Below are 21,083 nucleotides of genomic sequence, written 5' to 3' on the forward strand. Positions count from 1 at the left end.
AGAAAGCAAAGTATGAAAATATTTACTTAGCCAAAGTATAACGTTATTAGTTTCTTTGATGCTACATATAAAATATCTAGCACTATACTTCTAATATCTGAGATTTGACTTTATAAGATTTACATTTTATTTAACAGCATTTTATAGAATTCTTACAGTCAGTTATTCCCTGGAGGATATAAACCACATCAGATTATCTATCAATGGAAAGGAGGAGGAAATAAAGGTTAAATTACTAACTGATTTTACATGAAATGTAAGCAAAAAATATATTAAACAGAAACATAAATTTAATGTAATAGCTGTCATAGAGAACTACATCCTAATAAAATATTTAAACAATAATCAGAAAATAACTATTGCATACTATCAGACACACAGAAAGTGCTTCAAGGAAATCTAAAAAGTTAGAATAAGGAAACTAAAACACCATAATAAGCTTTTTGTTATTGTTATACAAGAAACCAGTATTAAGATATTAATATTAGTTTTATGTTAACGTATCATACATTACTAGTTTTACACACATTTAAAAATGAGTATTAAAAGAGTTTGACAGTACTCAAAAATACCCTGTGTTTCACAGACTGTGGAATGTTCTTGGTTGCAGCATGTGTTATCTGCCCAGTATTAAGGAGCACTTTTTTTTTTTAGCACTTTCTTTTTTTTAATGGGTCCAATATATTACCTGTTTTATCTGAGAATGGGTGAAGGATGGTAGAGGGTGTTGGAAATTCAGTCTTCTTTACTCATAGCAGGAACACTGCTCCCAAAAATTGCTAAACTGCGATGATAACTTTCCAATAAATTATATTACAGCCTCACTTTACATAGCCATTTCTTACTTGTAAGACTGCTATATATACACATAATTTATGCTAGCTTTGCTTCAACTGTGATATGACCATACCTTTAAGTAGTGTGATGTTCTGCTGAATCATAGCCAATATGAATATGGGTGCTTGGGATTATAAGACTTTGTATTTGCCAGGGATCCCTGGGTGGCTCAGCGGTTTAGCGCCTGCTTTTGGCCGAGGGCACGGTCCTGGAGTCCCGGGATCGACTCCCACATCAGGCTCCTGGCATGGAGTCTGTCCCCACCAGCCCCCTGCCGTCTCTCATGAATAAATAAATAAAATCTTTAAAAAAAAAAAGACTTTGTATTTGCCAATTTTTCTGTTTATCACTGAGAAGTGAAAGTGGGCTTATTATTTTGTTATTCATTTTCATCTTTATATTCTTCTTCATCATAGTTTATACTCATTTTCAATGACTGAAGTAAGACAACCATAAAGTTTTAATATCTTGATGAAAACTTCCTTTAAAAAATTTTAATTTTGAAAATATATAATAAATATAAATGTATGCATTTAGCTTTGAACTCACTGAATTCTGCATGAAATATGCTAGCAGTATTTTACCTATATGTAGTTTACCTATGGTATTAACAAGCTATTTACTAAAAACTGTAAACAAATGACTTTTTTCCTGCTTAAATGTCTTATGACTTCTGATTACATTAATTTAGAACCATGGAGATTCCAATAAGTTAAGCATATATTCATACCATGTTACTAGGTTCTATTCATATCATGTTAATTCTGAAGAATCACATTTAATTCTTAATTCATACTCCATTCATTCACAAAACTCATGTGGTTATAATTCCAAATCTTATATTCCTAAAAATTTTTTGAAAACATTATATTTTAAGTGGTTTTGGTAATGAAAGGTATTTTATAATTTTAAAATAAAGAAAATTTGAAAATGCACCCTGGAATCCTTATCCTTCCATAATTCAAGAACCAAAAGTGTACCTATAAAAATCTCCCATTCACTGTAAATATTTTTCTTAAAATAAGAAATTCTTTATCTTCTAAAGCATTTATTATGAGGAATATGAGATGATGTGACCTTCACACCATTTCCTTCTCTCTATTACCAACTGAAAATCATCTCTGTCTTTAAGGCAAATCTCTCCTGGGGCTTATGGGGAGTTATTTGCAAATAGGGCTTGTGTCCTGTTGGGGTTCTGGCTAAGAGAACTTCTCCCTAATGATGACCGGGTAAGTTCATAGAAACTAGCATCAAGGCTCAGGGTAAGGATTTTACAGAGGTTTGGTCTGGAGAGATCTATAAACACCAAGAGGGAAGTCAACATTGTCCGTAAAAGAATATCCTTGGACTCTCTGGCCCCCAAGAGGCTGATTAAAAAGCAGAGTCATTGGTGAGAGTCCGTCCTGTTCCTGAGCCTCACCTCCGTAAGGTCAATAGGGGGTTGGTGGCTCGACTGCTTCCATACAACCAGCCTGCAAAGAAGTAGTGAGACCTCTCCCATCAGAGGTTGCCAGAACTGGAGTCTGGAAATGGTGATGATGAAACTAGCAAGCCAACTGCCAGAGAGAGAAACAGCAATCCAGAGAGAATTCTGTCCAGTTAAAGCAGAGCTGCTATGGAAAACAAACCACAATTGTCAGTAGGGTCCTCCCACTCTAAAATAACCAAATTCTTAATGCTTTTTAATGCATTTCTGGCATTGCGGGCAGTAGAGAATGCTCCAGGCAGCCAGCCAGAGGGGGGTAGAAAACAACAAGCAAACAATAAAGCAGAGCAGCCCAGAAGACCAAAGCCAATAGAGTCATCCAAAAGATAAGAAAGCAGAGCTTGAGGGGTTCCTGGGTATCTCAGTGGTTGAGTGTCTGCCTTTGGCTCAGGTCCTGACCCTGAGGTACTGGGATCAAGTCCTGCATCAGGCTTCTCCACAGGAAGTCTGCTTCTCCCTCTGCCTATGTCTCTGCCTCTCTCTGTGTGTCTATCATGAATAAATAAATAAAATCTTGAAAGAAAGAGAGAAAGAAAGAAAGAAAGAAAGAAAGAAAGAAAGAAAGAAAGAAAGAAAAGAAAAAAGGAAAGAAAATGGAGCCTGAGATTCCTGCAGTATGCCAGGGACCCCGAAAGAAGTGGTTAAAGAATTATGGCAGGCCCTTGGTCTCCAGCAGAAGCAATCATCTTTGGAGGAAAGCATACTTTATTTAGGCCAATAGAAAACAATAGATTAAGATCAAAGAAGTAGGAGCTCACAAAGCTCACCAAATACACAAGGAAATATGCCACAACAAATGAGAGCCAACAGAAATAAGCAATAGATTTAAGGTTTCCAAGGATTTCAGATATTGGAATGATCAAATATAAAATAAAATAATTAGGTTTGGAATGACATGAAGTAATAAAAACTAGTAAGAAAAGAGACTTTCAAAAACTGCTAAGCAGGTTTGAAAAAGAACAAAATAGAACTTTTAAAAATGAAAAAAAAAAAACATTGAAAGTAATCTAGTGAATAAGGTTAGAAAGCAGATTATATACCACACAACAAAAAATTAGTGAACTGGAATAAAGCTCTGAGGAAATAAATCAGAAGAAACACAGAAAGAGATGATGGAAGATATACCTGAGAGGATAAGAGAGTTTGAAGATAGGATAAGAATTTTCAATATGCATAGAATCAGAATCTCAGAAGAAGAACAGAGGAAATGGGGGAGAAGAAAATTCAGAGGGATAAGAAATGACAATTTTTAGAACTAAACAAAGACTTAAATCCTCAGACATAGAAGTGCAAAACAGGCCAAGTGATACTAACACAAACAAATTCATGCATAGAAAATCAAGGTAGGGGTACCTGGGTGGCTCAGTGTGTCTGCCTTTGGCTCAGGTCATGATCCCAGCATCCTGGGATTGAGCCCTGCATCCACCTGGCTTCCTGCTCATTGGGGAGCCTGCTTCTCCCTCTGCCCTTCCTTGCTGCTCATGATCTCTCTTCCTATCACTCTCTCTGTCTCTCTCAAATGAATAAATAAATAAATTCAAAAAAAAAAGAAAGAAAGAAAGAAAAGAAAAATCACAGTAAAACTGCAGAACACCAGAGACAGAAGCCATTGGAAAGAAAGGCTAGATTAGCTGCAAAGGAATGGCAATTATACTACTAGAGGATTTCTCAGGTGTGACACCAGAAGCCAAATGCAAGAACAATTTTCAATTAAATGAAATATACAAGTATGCAAAATAACTAGATGCTTGATAAAAGTATATTTTAAAACATTTCTTAGATTGTAAGCAAGGAAGGGATGCTCTGAGTCACTGGGTAAAACTGACAAGGAGAGCTGTAAGCAACAAACTAAAAGAGTTTATTATTAAAAGACATATGGTAAAGGAATTTCTAATGATAGGTCATGGGGTAAAGGAAACATTCTGGAAGAAAGCTCTGAATGAAAAGAAAAACAGTGAGTAAAGAAATAATAAATACGTAAGTAGATTTAAACACATTGATTGAGGTCCCTGGGTGGCTCAGTCAGTTAAGTGTCTGCCTTTGGCTCAGACCATGAACCCAGGGTCCTGAGAAGGAGCCCTGCATCAGGCTCACTGCTTAGCTGGGAGTCTGCTTCTCCTTCTTCTTGCTAATGCTCTCTGTCTCTATCTCAAATAAATAAATAAAATCTTAAAAAAATAAACATAATGATCACGTAAAGCAACAACAGCAATAATAATGTTTAATTCAACTAGTGGCAAGACTCAGAGGTATAAAAAAGAGAACTATGTCCTATAAGATTCAACTTATTCTTAGGTTCCTACATTGTTTGCAAAGAAGTAGAAGTGTTCACTAATTTCAGACTTAAACTATGCCTGCTATAGTTTTAAGAATAATAACTAGGGGCACCTGGGTGGCTTAGTGTTGAGCATCTGCTTTTGGCTCAGGGCTGATTCTGGGTCCTGGGATTGAGTCCTACATTGGGCTCCTCGCAGGGAGCCTGCTTCTCCCTCTTCCTAAGTCTCTGCCTCTCTCTCTGTCTCTCATGAATAAGTAAAATCTTTTTTTAAAAAAAGGGTAATAACTAAAAGAAGAGCAAGAGTGCATAACATACAAATTAGTTGAGGAAAAAAAATGAGGAAATTTGAGGAAAAAGTTGAGAGATACTGATTTTTTAAAAAGTCTTCAATTCAAAAGAAGGTCAGCAAAGAGGGGAAAATAATAGAAAATTTAGGATAAGGGGATCCCTGGGTGGCGCAGTGGTTTAGCGCCTGCCTTTGGCCCAGGGCGCGATCCTGGCAGACCCGGGATCGAATCCCACATCGGGCTCCCGGTGCATGGAGCCTGCTTCTCCCTCTGCCTATGTCTCTGTCTCTCTCTCTCTATCATAAATAAAAAAAAATTAAAAAAAAAAAAAAAAAAAAAAAAGAAAATTTAGGATAACATAAAACAAGGGTGATGGCTGAAAATATTACTAAGACAGTATGATTAACAGAAAAAAAGAGAAAATGTAAAATTTTAATGGCAATATCCAGAAAGAAAAATATTTATAACAAAATATACAAATATTTTATATGTTTGATTTATAAATAGGAAACAAAGAATGTTCCAAAACAAATTCCAAAACAATTATTTATAATTGATAATTGAATAAAAATTTGAAAATGTTGGAATAGTTTTCAATTTTTTCTTCATTATATAGAATATCTTGTGCAACCAGATTACAATAATAAATGCTATTAAAATAAAAGAGGACACAGGAATACTGGTCAATGAAATGAATGAGGAGAAACAACAATGATCAAAGACATATGAAAATATTCAGTTTCACTAGTAATGAGAAATCTGATTAACATTTCATGTATCAAAATTAATAAGACTTTTCTTAAAATGCTTTTAAAATCATTTCTGAGGGGCACCTGGGTGGATCAGTTAAGTGTCTGACTCTTGGTTTCGGCTCAGGTCTCCATCTCAGGGTAGTGAGACTTGCCTCATGTCAGGCCCAAGCTCAGTGTGTAGTATGTTTAAGACTATTTTCTCCCTCTACCCCCTCCCCACCCCCGCCCCATCCCCTGCTCTTGCACAGTCTTTTGATCTCTCTCTCAAGTAAATAAATCTTTTTAAAAAATCTTTTTTGACAAGGATGCTGGAAAACTCTAATTCTTAATCTTTTCTAAATTTAGGTAGTGTGAATAGGGGCATTTGGGAAAGTAAATAAGCAGTATATCTTAAGATCCACAAAAGGTTAGAATTTTGATCTAATAGTTTCTCTTTTATAGATTAGGATCACAAGTTACATACAAAAAATAATTATAGTCTTATTTCTAACAATGTGAAATTGGAATCATGCTAATTGAAAATAAAATAGGAAATAAATTATGTTATTCTACAAAATAATTAACATGACATTTTAAGATCAAACCTAGAAGTAAAAAAAAAAGTTCTTATTAACACTGAGAAAAAAAGGATGTAAAATCAACTATAGAATATATTTTCAATTTTGTAAAAATATGTATACAAAAGGAAAATGTTACTGGAAGGAAATAAAAGTTCTGGCAGTGAATATTTATGGGTGGTGGGATTATGGAAGATTTCAATTTTAACTTCGATTATTTCTGTGCTATTTTTTCTACAGTGAGGATTTATTACTTACATAATTAAAACTAATGGTAAATGTTAATACAATAATTAAAATTCAAATATCACAAGATGGCTATAACACTCTGAAAAATTAGAAACCCAGGGAAAAGTACATAAGCTACTGAAACCAACCACAGAAACTTTAGTCCTTGAAGATGGTAGGTGGGAATGAAGTGCAGGGGTCCACTGGCTGTGCCCAATATCTCATGGCACTCCTGCAGTAAAGCCCACAGTGCTCTTAGCATATAGCTGTTCACTTTGTCTGGCCTGGATAATGTGCCACTTTGGACAAGAAGGTTCCTACTAGTGTATTAGGCTGAATTGTCTCAATTTTTCATGTCTATTTGAGCACCTGGAATCAAAGAATACTACATAAACTTCAAGTAACTTCATGTTCACAGACAGCTTTATGAGAAAATAGTCCACTGATAATACATTAGTGCCTAAGAGGTATTCTCAATTTGAACTAAAATCAGCATGTTTAAAGAATGGTATAAGAAAGAAACTTTTTGGTCAGTCTGAGATTCAGACCCTGGTCCTTGTTCTACTGGGGGATGAATTTGTGATCCTGAACAAAGGTCTTAAGTTCAGAGAGCCTCAGTTTGCTCAATGGTAAAACAGAACAAAAGAAACTGCTGTGTGCCTTTTTTCTAAGATTAATGTAAGGCTCAAATGAGGTTGAGATAGCATATGTAAATGAATGTTGAAAAACACTATCTTAAACTCAGTATAAACATTTCAATTGTTCGCATGACCTAGGAAGATCAAATTCAGGCTCCTTACCTTGGCATGTGAATCCTCATTTCTACTATCTCCAAAGCTCTTTCTGGTGCATGTGTGATGAATACCTAAGTATCTTGTAGAATATACCGCAATTGTCATCTACATTATCAAAAATTGAAATGTAGATAAGTTAATTACAGTGGGTTAAGAGGTAACAACAGAAGAGCCCAGAATATGTGCAATATAAATAAGGAATTTTTTTCTCCTAAAATAGAAATGATGACTGGAAATACTCATTTTAAATAACTGGCAAAATTTCAAACCTGAATATATGCAGAGTGAATGTAAGAGTCTAAAAATTAAGAAAAAAATAGCCACATTTTATACTTCCATTAGATTGATACTTTTTATTAATTCTTTGTTTTTTTAAAAAAGCAGTACATGGCATCACAAAAGGAAAGTACAGCTATGTAAGAAGAATAGCATATATATATATATGTATATATATAAAACCCATCTAGATATAACTATTATTAAGAATTTGCCCCTTTCCATGTTTATCAAAATCAGATCACAATGTATAGACTATTGTGTAACATATAATAAATTAACAAATTCTTTCTTGTTGGTTTTGTTTTTCAGTGTTATAAGTAACAGGGTAAGAATAACTAGCTAAAAAATAATTAGAAATATAAATAGAAACAAAGAATAATATCCCAGCAAAAACCATCAGTGATACTTAAGGGCTCATACAAGTTTATACTCCTAGGGAAAAAAAAAAAGCAAGAAAATAAAACAAAACAAAACAAAACAAAACATGAATAGGGAATGCATATTTTTAACATCATCATCATTTCAGCTAAGGGGCTGTACACTCACTTGTTTGTGAACCAATTGTATGCTGGGCTCTTAGTGTGATACCAGATATAACAAACCTAGTCAGTCTAAGTCACATAAGGGGCAATAGATGTTTTTGCCTTCATTTCTCGTGGTTTCTATCAGTTACTGAAGAAAAGCGTGTATTTTGTGGTTTGAGAGACTATATTAAGACAGAATGCGACTATTATGTATCTTAATGAATAAATACAACAGCACCAGAAGAAGTTCTAGAGCTATTACAGTGCCATTTAAAGGGAGAAAATATTTTTTTCTGAAATTTTTTGAGGTATAATTGACAAAAAAACACTATTAGTTTCAAGAGTACAACATAATGAGCCAACATAATGATTTGATATTTGTATATATTGCAAAATGATCACCACAATAAGTCTAGTTAACATCTGTCACTGAACATGGCTATAGGATTTCTTCTTGTGATGAGAACTTTTAGGATTTATTCTCTTAGCAACTTTCGAACATACAATATGGTATTATTAACTACAGGCACCACACTGTACATTACATCCCCATGATTATTTGTTTTATAATTAGAAGTCTGTTACTTTGATTCCCTTTATCCATTTTGCACAGTCCCTCACCCTTGCCTCTGGCAATCATCAATCTATTCTCTGTGTCTATAAGATCACTTCTTTTGTTTGTTTGTTTAGATTCCACATATAAGTGAGATCATATGACATTTATCTTTTTCTGTTTGACTTACTTCAGTTACTATAATGCCCTCAAAGTCCATCCATATTGTTGCAACTGGAAAGATTTCATTATTTTTTATAGTTGAATAGTACACAAACATGGGGTATATATGTATATGTATATAAGGGATATATACATGGTGACATATATATACATATATATATAGTGTGTGTATATATATATATATATATCTTTTTAAAAATTTATTTATTTATTTGAGAGAGAATGAATAGGGGTTGGGAGGGGTAGGGGAAGAAGAAGAAGCAGACTCTCCAACGAGCTCGGAGCCAGACACTGGTCTCAATCCCAGGACCCTGGGATCATGACCTGAGCTGAAGGCAGATACTTAACCAACTGAACCACCCAGGCGCTCCTATATCACATCTTCTTTATCCATTCATCTATCAATGGACACTTAAAATGTTGTTTCCATATTCTATTTGTGCAACAAATATGGGGATGTAGATACCTTTTCAAAATAGTGTTTTCATTTTCTTTGGATACATATCCAGAGGTAGACTTGCTGGATCATGTTGTAGTTCTATTGTTAATTTTTCTTAAGGAAACTCCATATATTTCTCCACAGTGACTACACCAATTTACATTCCCATCAACAAAGAGTTCCTATTTCTCCACATCCTTGCCAATACTTACTATTTCTTATCTTTTTGATAACAGAGCATCTTTTTCTTGTACCTATTGCATCATCTGTGTCATCTTCTCTAGAAATTTATATTCATATCCTCTGTCCATTTTTTAAATGATTGTTTTGTTGCTGTTGTTGAGTTGAATGAGTTCTTTATATATAAATACACATATATATAAATATATACATAAATATACACATAAATATACATCTATACATATAAATATACATATACATTAATCCCTTATCAGATATATGATTTGCAGTCAGCCTTTAGAAGTTTATTTAAATGAGAAGCCGGGCCCTCAAGCTACAGTTAGAATGACAGACTAACAGGCCTCTTTCACAGAAAGATTGAGCTCCTGAGTCTGTTGCCTCTTTCTATACCCTGGGAGTGCTAGGTATATGAAGTCTTTCTCCTTTCCTCACAGTCCTATGGGACCTGTGAGCATAAGCCCTGCTAGTTACCAGAGCCAAGCAATGAAGAGGTGTCCTCTGGCAGCAGCTACAAAAACCAGGGCACCAGACAAGGGTATAAAGTCCATTCCAGAAGATACAAGCAAGCTGGAGCAAGGAAGAGGGAGAGGACAAAGATTGTGTCCACCAGCCCACATCACCCGAGAATACCTCTGTGGCCCCTTCGAAGTATGCCAAACCAGAAGCCTGCTCCTCAGGCACAGCCCCAGTAGTCTTCAAAGTCAGATCTCTTGGGGGATTAACTCCCAGGTAAGGGTCTTAAAAGTCGGTATCCCTGATGTGAGGTACAAATCCTTTCTCCTCAGGGAGAAGCTCTGGGTATTGAGTTCCTTCCTGACTGAGCTGTCAGATGGGGTTTATAGTAAGACAATGTCTCACCTTTTTCTACCTGCTTCAATGTGGCATCCCTCTCATTTACTTGACAGGATGGGTTTTGCTCCATAGTCTTTAGGGTTCTTTTTTTTTTTTAAGAGGAAATCGTTCCTCATTTAGCTGTAGATTCAGTGTGTCTGTGGGAGGAGGTAAGTTCAGGATCTTTCTATGTTTCCATCTTGAGCTGGAACTGAAAAATCATTTTCTTAAATCTTTCTCTTTAGATTTTACAAACATAATTTCACTAGAAAAACTTTCAAAATGAGAACATTATACTCATAGGAATCTTAAAAATATAGTCCGAATGTGATCACTCCCCATCACTTCAACTTGTCTTGCCACCATTATCTGTGGCCTGGATTCTTACGGTAGCCTGCTATCAAGTCTTTCTCCTTCTATGCTCTCCCAGTAGCAGCAAGAATAGGTTGATTTCCATTACCCATCAGATAGCAGGTCCGTTATTCTGCTGACTGCCAATGCCACAGCCAGCGTTTCTTTGCCTGAGGGCTTTCTCTAGCCTCCAAGGAAATGGCCCTCAACCAGTAACAGAAAAGAATTGGGCAATAAATACTTGGCCCTATGCCTCTGGCATCAGTAGTCTGATGTGTGGTTCCCAAGGAGACGCAGCTTTGGTTGTTCACAGTGGTATTGGTGGCCTGCCATTTCCGTTTTTCATGGCTCTACTTCCCTGTCACATATTCTTCAATCCCAGATGAACAAATTCATCTTCTTGATGACAGTTTCTCAGGGAACTATACGAAGACATTTTTCTTCAAAGTATTCTCAACCCAAAAGGCAGAGTGATCCTTTTAAAAACCATCAAATTATGTCTGTCCTCCAACGGAACCTGCAATTGGCTCTTCTCTTCACTCAGAAGTGAATGTCAAAGTTTTTATGAAGGTCTACATGGCCCTATTATCATCTGCTTACTCCCACTCCATGCTTGCTGTTCCATGAGGTTGACAGGAATGCCCCACCTGAGGGCTTCTGCTCCAGCCATTCCCTCTGTCTGGAACACTTTTCCCCCCTGGGAATCTTCTGCCTGCTTAACTCCTTCACTTCCTTCAAGACCTGCTCAAATCTCACCTTCTAAATGAGGTGACCCTGACTGCCACCCTATTCAGTACTTCACCCTCCTCCACCACCACAAACCATTCCCCAAACCCTTGTCTTGCTTTATTTTTCCTTTTTCCATTGAACTTGCTACCTCATAATGTATTAAATAATTTCTTTTTCCTGGCTATGATATAAACATGGGGATAGGGTTCTTTGGTTGTATTCTCTGATGTTTCTCAAGCACTTAGAAGTGTTCCATAAAAACCTGCTGAACAATTACCATTAATGTTCATGTTATTGCTGGGTGGAAGAAAAATGACCCATGGGTACTATAGGTCACACTATTACTGCAAAAATAATCCTCTTTTTAAGATAAGTTTAAAACCACTAATATGTTGTGCTTGTATATAAATTTACATTCTAAGTGCATTTATTAAATTTTAACAATGTATTTTAATTTGTCACTCTAATACAGTAAAATGTAGTGATTTATACTTGCTAATAGATAATTTAGAACGTGATTATTCAGACTACCTATATATTTTTTCAGTCATGAAAGGTTTTACACCTATGGCTTTTACACAAAGGTCCTATAAAGATTCAACACTCCTCACTCATTAAAAAATATAATTAATATATATCTAAAAATTTTCAGGAACACATCTACTTCATAGAATAGGCCATTTGGTGTATAGTAGCACACAATTACCCGTAGATGTATCAAAAGTAATTATTTCATGTTGTACATTACATTTTCCCCTGACTGTACAGATATGGAACTCAGTGGCACATGAGTCAAATTTAATTTAAAAGAAATCCATTTCTTAACCTACTACATTATGAACACTCAAAAAATATTTACACAGCAGTAATAGCCAGCTAACCTATGACTTTGTGTTGAATTTAAAAACCAAATTTTAAGAAAAACCCAGCAGAAGAACTTTAAAATTACTTAGATTTTTAGGTTTACATAAAATCCTTAATGTGATTTCAGGGCCGAAGCTTCAGAATTCACTGTGTAAGTAAATCAATAAACTACATTGTATTGTTATGTATATAAAAAAAGAGATTAAGACCAGTTTCCAGTGTACTATAAAATTGAAAAAAAAAGTTTCACATATATATGTGTATGTTTAGTCATTTCAGATAGATAACTTCCTCTTAATAGCAATTATCACAAAATGCTTAGCAAAGGAGAAAAGAAAATAAAATTTTAAACATTTACTTCTACTGCTATTATTTTCTAAAGTATGTCAAAGGAATATACCAGCAGCTGCTCAGATTTACTTCTGGTGTTTAATTTTACAGGAAGAAATAAACAATTTAAGTTCTAAAACAATCTACTGAACAGCAATGTTTTCAGCTTGTATTTTTAAAAAATCTATGTTGCTGATTTATTTGAAAAGGTTAGACATATGTAGCTATAGGGAATTTCAAATATCAGAAATCATAATTATTTACAAAGAGGAAGGAAATCTGATATGGAATTTAGGATTTTAGGCATGGAGGAAGCATGAAGGTACTCAATTAATGAAATTACCCCCTCAATAAGGTAGATGTAAAAATATTACTCTCCCAAGTTGATCTACAGATTCAATGCAAGTCCTATCAAAATACTAGTGGGCTTCATTGTAGCAATTGACAAACTGATCCTAAAGTTAATGTGGAAATTCAAGAGACCCAGAAGAACCAAAATGATCTTCAAAAAGAACAATGTTGGAAGACTCATATTTTCGAATTCCAGAATTTACTACAAAGCTACAGTAATCAATAAAGTCTGGTACTGTCATATGACAGACCTATCAAACAATAGACTATATTGAGTGTTCAGAAACAAATCCCTACATCTATGGTCAATTGATTTTCAACAAAGGTCTCAAGATCATGCAATGGAGAGAGAAATTCTTTCAAATAAATAATAAAAAATTATATGACCCAACGATTCCATTCTTAATTACATAGCCAAGAAATGTCACTTGTATACAAACATTCATAATACCATTTTTCAGAATATCTAAAAAGTGAGAACAACCTAAATATCTCTCAGTTGGTAAATATATAAACAAAATGTGACATCCATACAATATAATATTATTTGGCAATAAAAAGAAAAGAAGTACTGATCCTATGCCACAATATGTGCGAACCTTAAAAATATTATGGTATGGTAAAGAAGCTAATCCAAAAAAAAATACTGTATGAGTCCATTTACATGAAATGAAATGAAAACATAGATTAGGAAAATCTATAAAAACAAAAGTAGATTAGTACCTAGGGCTGAGGAAGAATGATGCGGGATACATGGAAAGTGACTGCTAGGCAGTATGGGGTTTGTGTTGGGGATGATAAAAATGTTCTAAAAATTGATTTTGGTGATGGTTACACAACTCTGTACTAAAAATCACCAGACTGTACAATTTAGTTGGGTGAATTGTATGGTACATATTATTAAACCTGTTTCCAAAAGAACCCCACAGTACTATACATTAATAAGTAGAACTTGACTCCCAGATAAAAAGGGCTTGCTAAAGGAGAATATGGAGGTAGATATTTTTCTTCTTGGACATTTCATTGAAAACAAGTGGTACAAAAGAAATAGCGGTATGCCATTATTTGTATAATTAAGCAATGAAACGAGAAAAATAACAAGACAATCAACATTAATAGAATGCTCTAAAAGATACAAAGCACTCGCAGGCATGCCTGGGTAGCTCAGGGGTTGAGCATCTGCCTTTGGCTCAGGGTGTGATCCTGAGGTCCTGGGATCAGTCCCACATCAGGCACCTCTCAGGGAGCCTGCTTCTCCCTCTGCCTATGTCTCTGTCTCTCATGAAAAAATAAAATCTTTAAAACAAAAACAAACAAACAAAACCCACAAAGCACTTGCTCCTGCAGCCAACAAATGATAAACAAATTGCCTTTCTCCTTCCCTGAATTCAAACAAAGTGATAACATACAAGATATAAAAATGTTGCTGATTATCAAAACATACTCAGCAATTCATACAAAATCTTAAAAGAAACAGTTGGAAAGATAGAAGGGGATTAGGTGTATTATAGGAAGTAAATGGTGGCCTGAATTAGGAGAGTGCCAGAGGTCCACATTCTCTGGATGCTCATCTCACCTGCAGGGGTCAGGAAAGCAGTAGAAACAGCCCAGTGCCAGACCAAGGCTGCAAATTAATGGTAGGGTAGCTTTAGAGTTCAGCTGGGATGTAGAATCCCAGAGCCATACATGCAGGAGCCTGGGCAATATCTAAGCATTCACTTATCCCCACCTCAACTGTGGACCTGCACCTTCATCAGAGGGAGGCTACCATCTGATAGGAATAATGATTGGGAAGGAAGTACTTTAAAGTTCTCAAGTGAAAGGAACATGCATGACAAATGAGCAGTGGTGACTTAACCCAGATTATACACTACAAGCAGCTTCCTCACGCCCAACCACTATATTACTCGAAAGAGCACAACTGAGAGTCAAGGATTTTATCCCTCTTCCTAAGTGTGGATCCTAGTAGCTAAAATAAAATATGTGTACATAGAAAAAAAGAAAAGAGAACTCTGAAGAGTGAATGCACCATGAAGAAATTGAAAAATGGAATGATCTATACCAGAGGAAGTCAAATACAAGGGAAGGCATGGAACAGTATTTAAATTAAATATAATGAATGGCTTCAGAAAGATAGGGAGGGCATTAGAAATATGAGGTAACCACAAGCAGCTGTGAAGAAAAAAACAATTGCAGCTATTAACAACAAAATATATCATTGTTGATATGAAGTCAGTGAATGGGTTAAATAGCAGAAAGGATGCACTCTTCAGAAAGCAGTATACTAGAATGGCAGATCGAGGAATGTTCCCAGAGGCAGCGGGAGAAGATGAAAGAGTACAAATAATGAGAGACAAGCTAAGAAATATAGATGATGGAAGAAGTATCAAGAGTGTCTAGTGGGAATTCCGGGACAGAATACAGTAAGAAATATTAAAAGAAATAGTAACCAAAGATTAGTCAGCATTATACAAAGTTATAGGGCTACAGATTTAAAGGGGGGCATAGAATGGCAAATACGAGGTAATATATACATGTCAGAGAGAGAGATTTAAGAATATTGAGAAACGAGAAAATTCTAAATGATTGCAAAAAGGAAGTGGAGATCATTTACAAAGGACAAAGAATATAAGTGACATCAGACTTGAGACAAGGGCATAATACTTTTGAAGTTTTGAAGAAGAGAACTTTGAAACTTAATTTTATATGTAATTAAACCATCATTTACATGTGAGGACAAAATAAACATATTAGTAGGCATCTGAGGTCTCAAAGAGCATGCCACATAAAATTTCTCTTTGAAAAATATAGTGAAAGATGAAAGAAATGCATGAGTAAGCAACTAGACATAAAGAGTAAAGAAGGGTAAAGACAGTTTATTGTTAAATATGCCAAAATAAAAAAAAAACTATGCCCATAATATCTGGATTAAAATTTCCAAACAGGGATCCCTGGGTGGCTCAGTGGTTTAGTGCCTGCCTTTGGCCCAGATCGCGATCCTGGAGTCCCGGGATCGAGTCCCACATCGGGCTCCCGGCATGGTGCCTGCTTCTCCCTCTGCCTGTGTCTCTGCCTCTCTCTCTATATATATATCTATCATGAATAAATAAATAAATAAATCTTTAAACAATTAAATAAAATTTCCAAACAGATTAACATAGGGTAGGAGGAACACAGGGAGTTGAGAGCATGCTAAAATATTAATTTTGTTTGAGACAGGGCAGGAATGTGTATTAATAAACTTTTAGGCAGTGATGAGGAAAATAACCATCACTATGAATCTTGGTAAGTAACAGGTAACCATCAGAAACAGAGATAGAATGTGGAAAATTGTTTAGTAAAAGGAAATCAATTTATCCAAGAGAAACAGAAAAAGAACCAAAAAGAAGGGTAGTAACAACAAGAACAACACACACACACATACACACAGGTGCACACATGCGCGCACACACACAATGGAGCCCCTAAAATAAACTCTGGGAGTACAGTAATTATTGTCAATGTAAATAGATTCAGGCAATTAATCAAAAGATAGACTACAGAATGACTGGGTAAATAAAAAGTGAATAGTCACTTCTTTAAGGGATAGGTAAAAAACAAAAGGACACAGAAGTTGGAAGTAAGGAATAAAAGGACAGTAGGCAAACGAATTAAAACTAAGTAGAGGTAGAAATCTCTAAACTCTACAAAATAAAATTTAATGTTAAAAAATGACAATGATAAATTTGTAAAAAAATAAAAGAAATGGAATGATTATGAACACACACACACACACACACACCTAACAATACATCCTGAACACTAGTAAGCAGCAACTGACACACTGGCAGTGTGCCCATGCGTGTGAATTACATTTGCTCCTTAAGTTTGTGAGTTTTCTAGTTCTCCATTGGTTCTGTTCCTCTGTGAATTGTGTATGTATTGTTTACATTCATTTTTCTCCTGTGACTTGTGTTTTCACAGTGTTTGACAATGTTTTTAACAGATGAGGAGAAAAAGAAATCAGATTCAAATAGTCCAGGTTTCCTATTTGTTAAAGACTTTGTACTAAAGTGATGTGATGCAAAGGGCCAACATGATATTACAGTATCTAATGTAACTTTCATTTAATCATTCTGTCTTCTAATTTCTCCCCCAGTAATGGAAGATATACATATTAATTTCCTAATGTTCTAAGCTTCCATGGCAACCTGTGATCTAGAATAGTAAAATATCAAGTACACAAAAGCTAAAAAAAAAAATCACAGAGAAATGTCCTCTAAAAATCGGCTCTCTGGATAACATCCACACGGCCTGATCCAGTTGTTTAATTTTTTTTTCCCCAAAATAACCAAACTGCTATAGACAGAATCAATTATATTTGTACCTAGGTTTTTGGAGGAGTCTATTTTTTTTTTTTTTTGCTTTCCTTGAAGAAAAGCAAGATTTTAAAAATAGCAACATGAAATTAGTCACATAAGGGGATTTAAAAAAAAAGGAGGGGGATACAATTTTCAACTTCATAGTGTTTCTTAATCTTTCTACTTAAACGTCTTACCATCCATGAAATGTAAATAAAATAAAAATAATAAGAATACAACTAAATAACTATGCCTCAAAATGCTTTGATTTTTGTAAATCACAATCTGTGGACTTTTCCTCTCTGTGGTCATTCTTTTCTGAAGCCATTCCATACATTATTTCAGGAATCTAGTACCACACATTTACTTGCACATAATGATTTCTCCTTCACCATACTCTATTTCTGCATTTGCAATAAAAGAATACACTAATATAGCTACTGCTCCAAATAAAAATATTCACTATATTCTACAATTCTCAACATTCAAAACTGAAACTATGTAATTAAAATGCAACTCCTCTCTCCCCCACCTGTTATGGTCAACTTCATTAAAGATAAATGTGAATTATTAACTAAAGAGTATTGGGCACTCCAAGGACTAAAAATAGGGTGCTTTGTTTCTTCAATCACACCTGTATCTTAAATTCCTTCAGCTCCTATCTGTCAGAGAAAGGCTGCAGGTGAGCAGTCTGTCACTCTTGCCTAGGCTAATAGATTCTCCAGTGGCTTTTGTTACAGCTCATGTCATGCTATTAAAACTATGTGCCTTGGAAGTGGCATAACATATGTAGCTGAATCTTGTCAACTCTACATAATCGGACTGTATTTGGCTGCACAAGCAGATGCAGATTAGAGAAGCAATATAAATATGCAAATCACAGTGGTCCCCTTTCGGCACCACAGTTCCTACCTCTAATGGCCCTCGTAGAAACTCTGTTTGTTCAGCTCCTACTTCCAGTGCTACATCAACGGAAGCAAAGGGACGGCTGGCCATCTGCTGTCGTTCTCGAAGCAGTTGCTGGAGGGGGTTAAAAATGATTTGTTTAAAATAGGTTAAAAACACATGAAATTCAACAATACCTGGTTCCATTTTTAACAAATGGTACTCAAAACTTAGGAATCATCTGATGCCCGTATCTATAGCTAGATCAATAAAATGAAAATTGTTTTTTCCCCATGGCCAGGGTCATAAATCCACAGAGGCTTTAAACACATGGTACCTGCAAAGAACTTTTCTCCTGACCTCTATCCCACAGACCTAATGAAATGTACCCAAAAGCATTTTGAAAACTTAAGGTGGGAGGTGCAACCTCAGTAAATAGTGTTACTATGATGGTGGCTATGTCAAGTTTTGCCTCGCAAAATAATGCAGCTTTTGTCTCAGCTGAAAGTAAATACCAATAAAAGTGTTTAAGAAAAGATAGTAAAAAGTTTCAAAATGCATTAATAGAGATTAAAGAAACATATACCTGCCAAGACTAAGTCTTGGAAGTTGTCAAGATCCTGTCAACTGCTGTGGAACCAGCAGGAATTGTTACTGACAGTGTTTGTAACTTGATTCAAACCATCTGTGTTCATTATTGAAAATAAGGAATGATTAGTAGGCTGCAAAAATTTTGTGCTAGGACTTCTAAAGTACCCCAAGGTACTTGTTTCTTTTTCCTCATGCCTACTCTGGGCTTTGCCCAAGCTAAAAGCAATAAACTAGCAAGTCCCAGCCAACTCCCAACCTAATTTATATTTCTGCCTTTCCTTGTAATTATAATATTCATTAAGTCATGATAAGAAAAAATTGATGACCAGCAGTAGATATTGCAAATCTTGCCCTTCTCATTCTACACAGCTAATAAAATTATTATTAAATATTAAAAGTGGATGAGCGATGCAATTAAATACTCTTTCAAATGAGAAGAAAATCCTATCACTGAAAAAGGCAAAATCCTTGAACACAATGAATAACTTCATTATTCACAAAGATTTTTAAAGATTCACTGGCATTAACTTAAAACGTTAACAACTGGTATTTGAATGTAAATGTATGTCGTGCTGTGATGCATCATTCATAAAATTTCCTTTTAGATGATGAAGGAACAAAAGCCAATACTTGATGGCAGTTTATTATTTAACATTTTCATTTTAACACTTGTAACACAGCAGTGACAGTGTTCATGAAATGAGCATCTAAAATATAATTTAAGGCCTGCTTTGTCATTATTAAAAAGAGAACATCCACGTGCCAATATGGATGGGATAGAAATAATACAATTACCACTGAGTAATAGCTTAAGTTCTTAAATTTTATGTATATTTAGAAATAATGAAGATACACTATAAACATATTCAAAGTAAAAAGTAAATGATCTAAACTACCAAATTATTCACTTAATATAACCTCAAAATTATATTATTAAAAATACAGCTGCTAGAAAATAGAATCTTGTCTGTGCTTCTCTTAGGAGTGGTCAATAAATCTGAACATTTTGTCTAAACAAAATGCAAACAAAATGCAAACTTCAAATGCCAAGGGATACTAACTGTAAAAGACACCATACTCCTTGTCTCTTAGATAAGAACATACATACAGACCCACACAGAGGCATACACACACACACACACACACACACACACACACACAAATATACAAACTACCTTTCCTATGGTAATGTACAAATTGCTATGAGAAAACTGTTAATTCTAGTTTGCGTTTAAACACAATTTTCTAACATTTGTATTAAAACGTTTCTTCATCTGTGGGTATGTGGAGGGCTCAGTGGGTTAAGCATCCAGGTCATGACCTCAGGGTTGTGAGATCGAGCCCAGCATCAGGCTCCATGATAGGTGTGGAGCCTGTTTAAGATTCTCTTTCTCCTTTTCCCTCTACTCCTCCCCATCCACATTCTCTCTCCCATTCAAAAAAAAATATTTTTTTCTTCATTTGCACTAGTTTTTCTCAGATTATAAATGGCATCTCATATAATTAAGAGATTTTTCTTCCACCTTTTTATTTAAAATCAAGTTAGTTAACATAAAGTATTGTATTGGTTTCTGAAGTAGAATTTAGTGATTCATCACTTAGATATAATACCCTTGCTTGTCACAAATGCTCTCGTTACCTATCACTAATTTAGCCCACACCCCATCCACCTCCCCTGTAGCAACCCTCAGTTCTCCACAGTTAAGAGATTTTTAACAAAATTAACAGCTTCTGCTTCCTTATCTTATATTTTCCCTACATCTAAAAGTAAAAGGTCTATAAAATACAATTCATGAATACTCAATACCACATATTGTAATAGAGGCCTATAAATATTCCAAATTCACTATCTTTGACAAAGAATAGATTTCTCTGGACTATAACATATTATTGTGATCTGCAAAACTTGTAATAAAGAAAAATCAGTGATTATCATATACTTTTGTTCATTTAAAAAATATTAGTCAAATACAGAGGTATTTTTAAAGACGCTGATTTGTTCTTGAGCTTTCAATTTCCGCTTCTTTTTAAGAATGGAATGACTACTACAGTAATGTTTGCAAAGCAGAAGAAAAACATTGTTCTTGCCCAAGACCATAAAATGAGACATGGTAAAATAAAAATAATTAGGGTACAAGATAATGTACAGTAAAGGATACAAATAGGAAATTAGCCAAATGAATTCACTCCAGGCCACTTAGTAGAGGACTAGATCGAGGACTCTGGCTGAGAAATTTGAGTTTCTGACCTTAGAAAACTTATGCAAATATTCTGACTGAAACTCAGAAAAGATAAGTCCCCCTTCTCCCTGAAACACTCTTGCTTCGGTGTTATGGCTCTAAAATAATAACATAAAATAAAGTGAGATTCTCTTTGCTACTAATTTCTGGCTTTCAACCATATCCTTATCAAT

General features: G+C 35.0%; 1 protein-coding gene across 1 annotated transcript in view; it reads right to left on the minus strand.

Annotated features, from left to right (window-relative positions):
* Window positions 1–21,083, minus strand: part of ATRNL1 (attractin like 1) — a 760,501-nt gene that overhangs the window by 217,946 nt on the left and 521,472 nt on the right. The window contains exon 27 of the mRNA XM_041742630.1: window positions 18,107–18,214. Within this exon, the coding sequence (XP_041598564.1) occupies window positions 18,107–18,214 (108 nt within the window). The remainder of the gene's footprint in view (window positions 1–18,106; window positions 18,215–21,083) is intronic.

Source organism: Vulpes lagopus, chromosome 2, assembly GCF_018345385.1.
Source record: "Vulpes lagopus strain Blue_001 chromosome 2, ASM1834538v1, whole genome shotgun sequence".
Lineage (NCBI taxonomy): Eukaryota > Metazoa > Chordata > Mammalia > Carnivora > Canidae > Vulpes > Vulpes lagopus.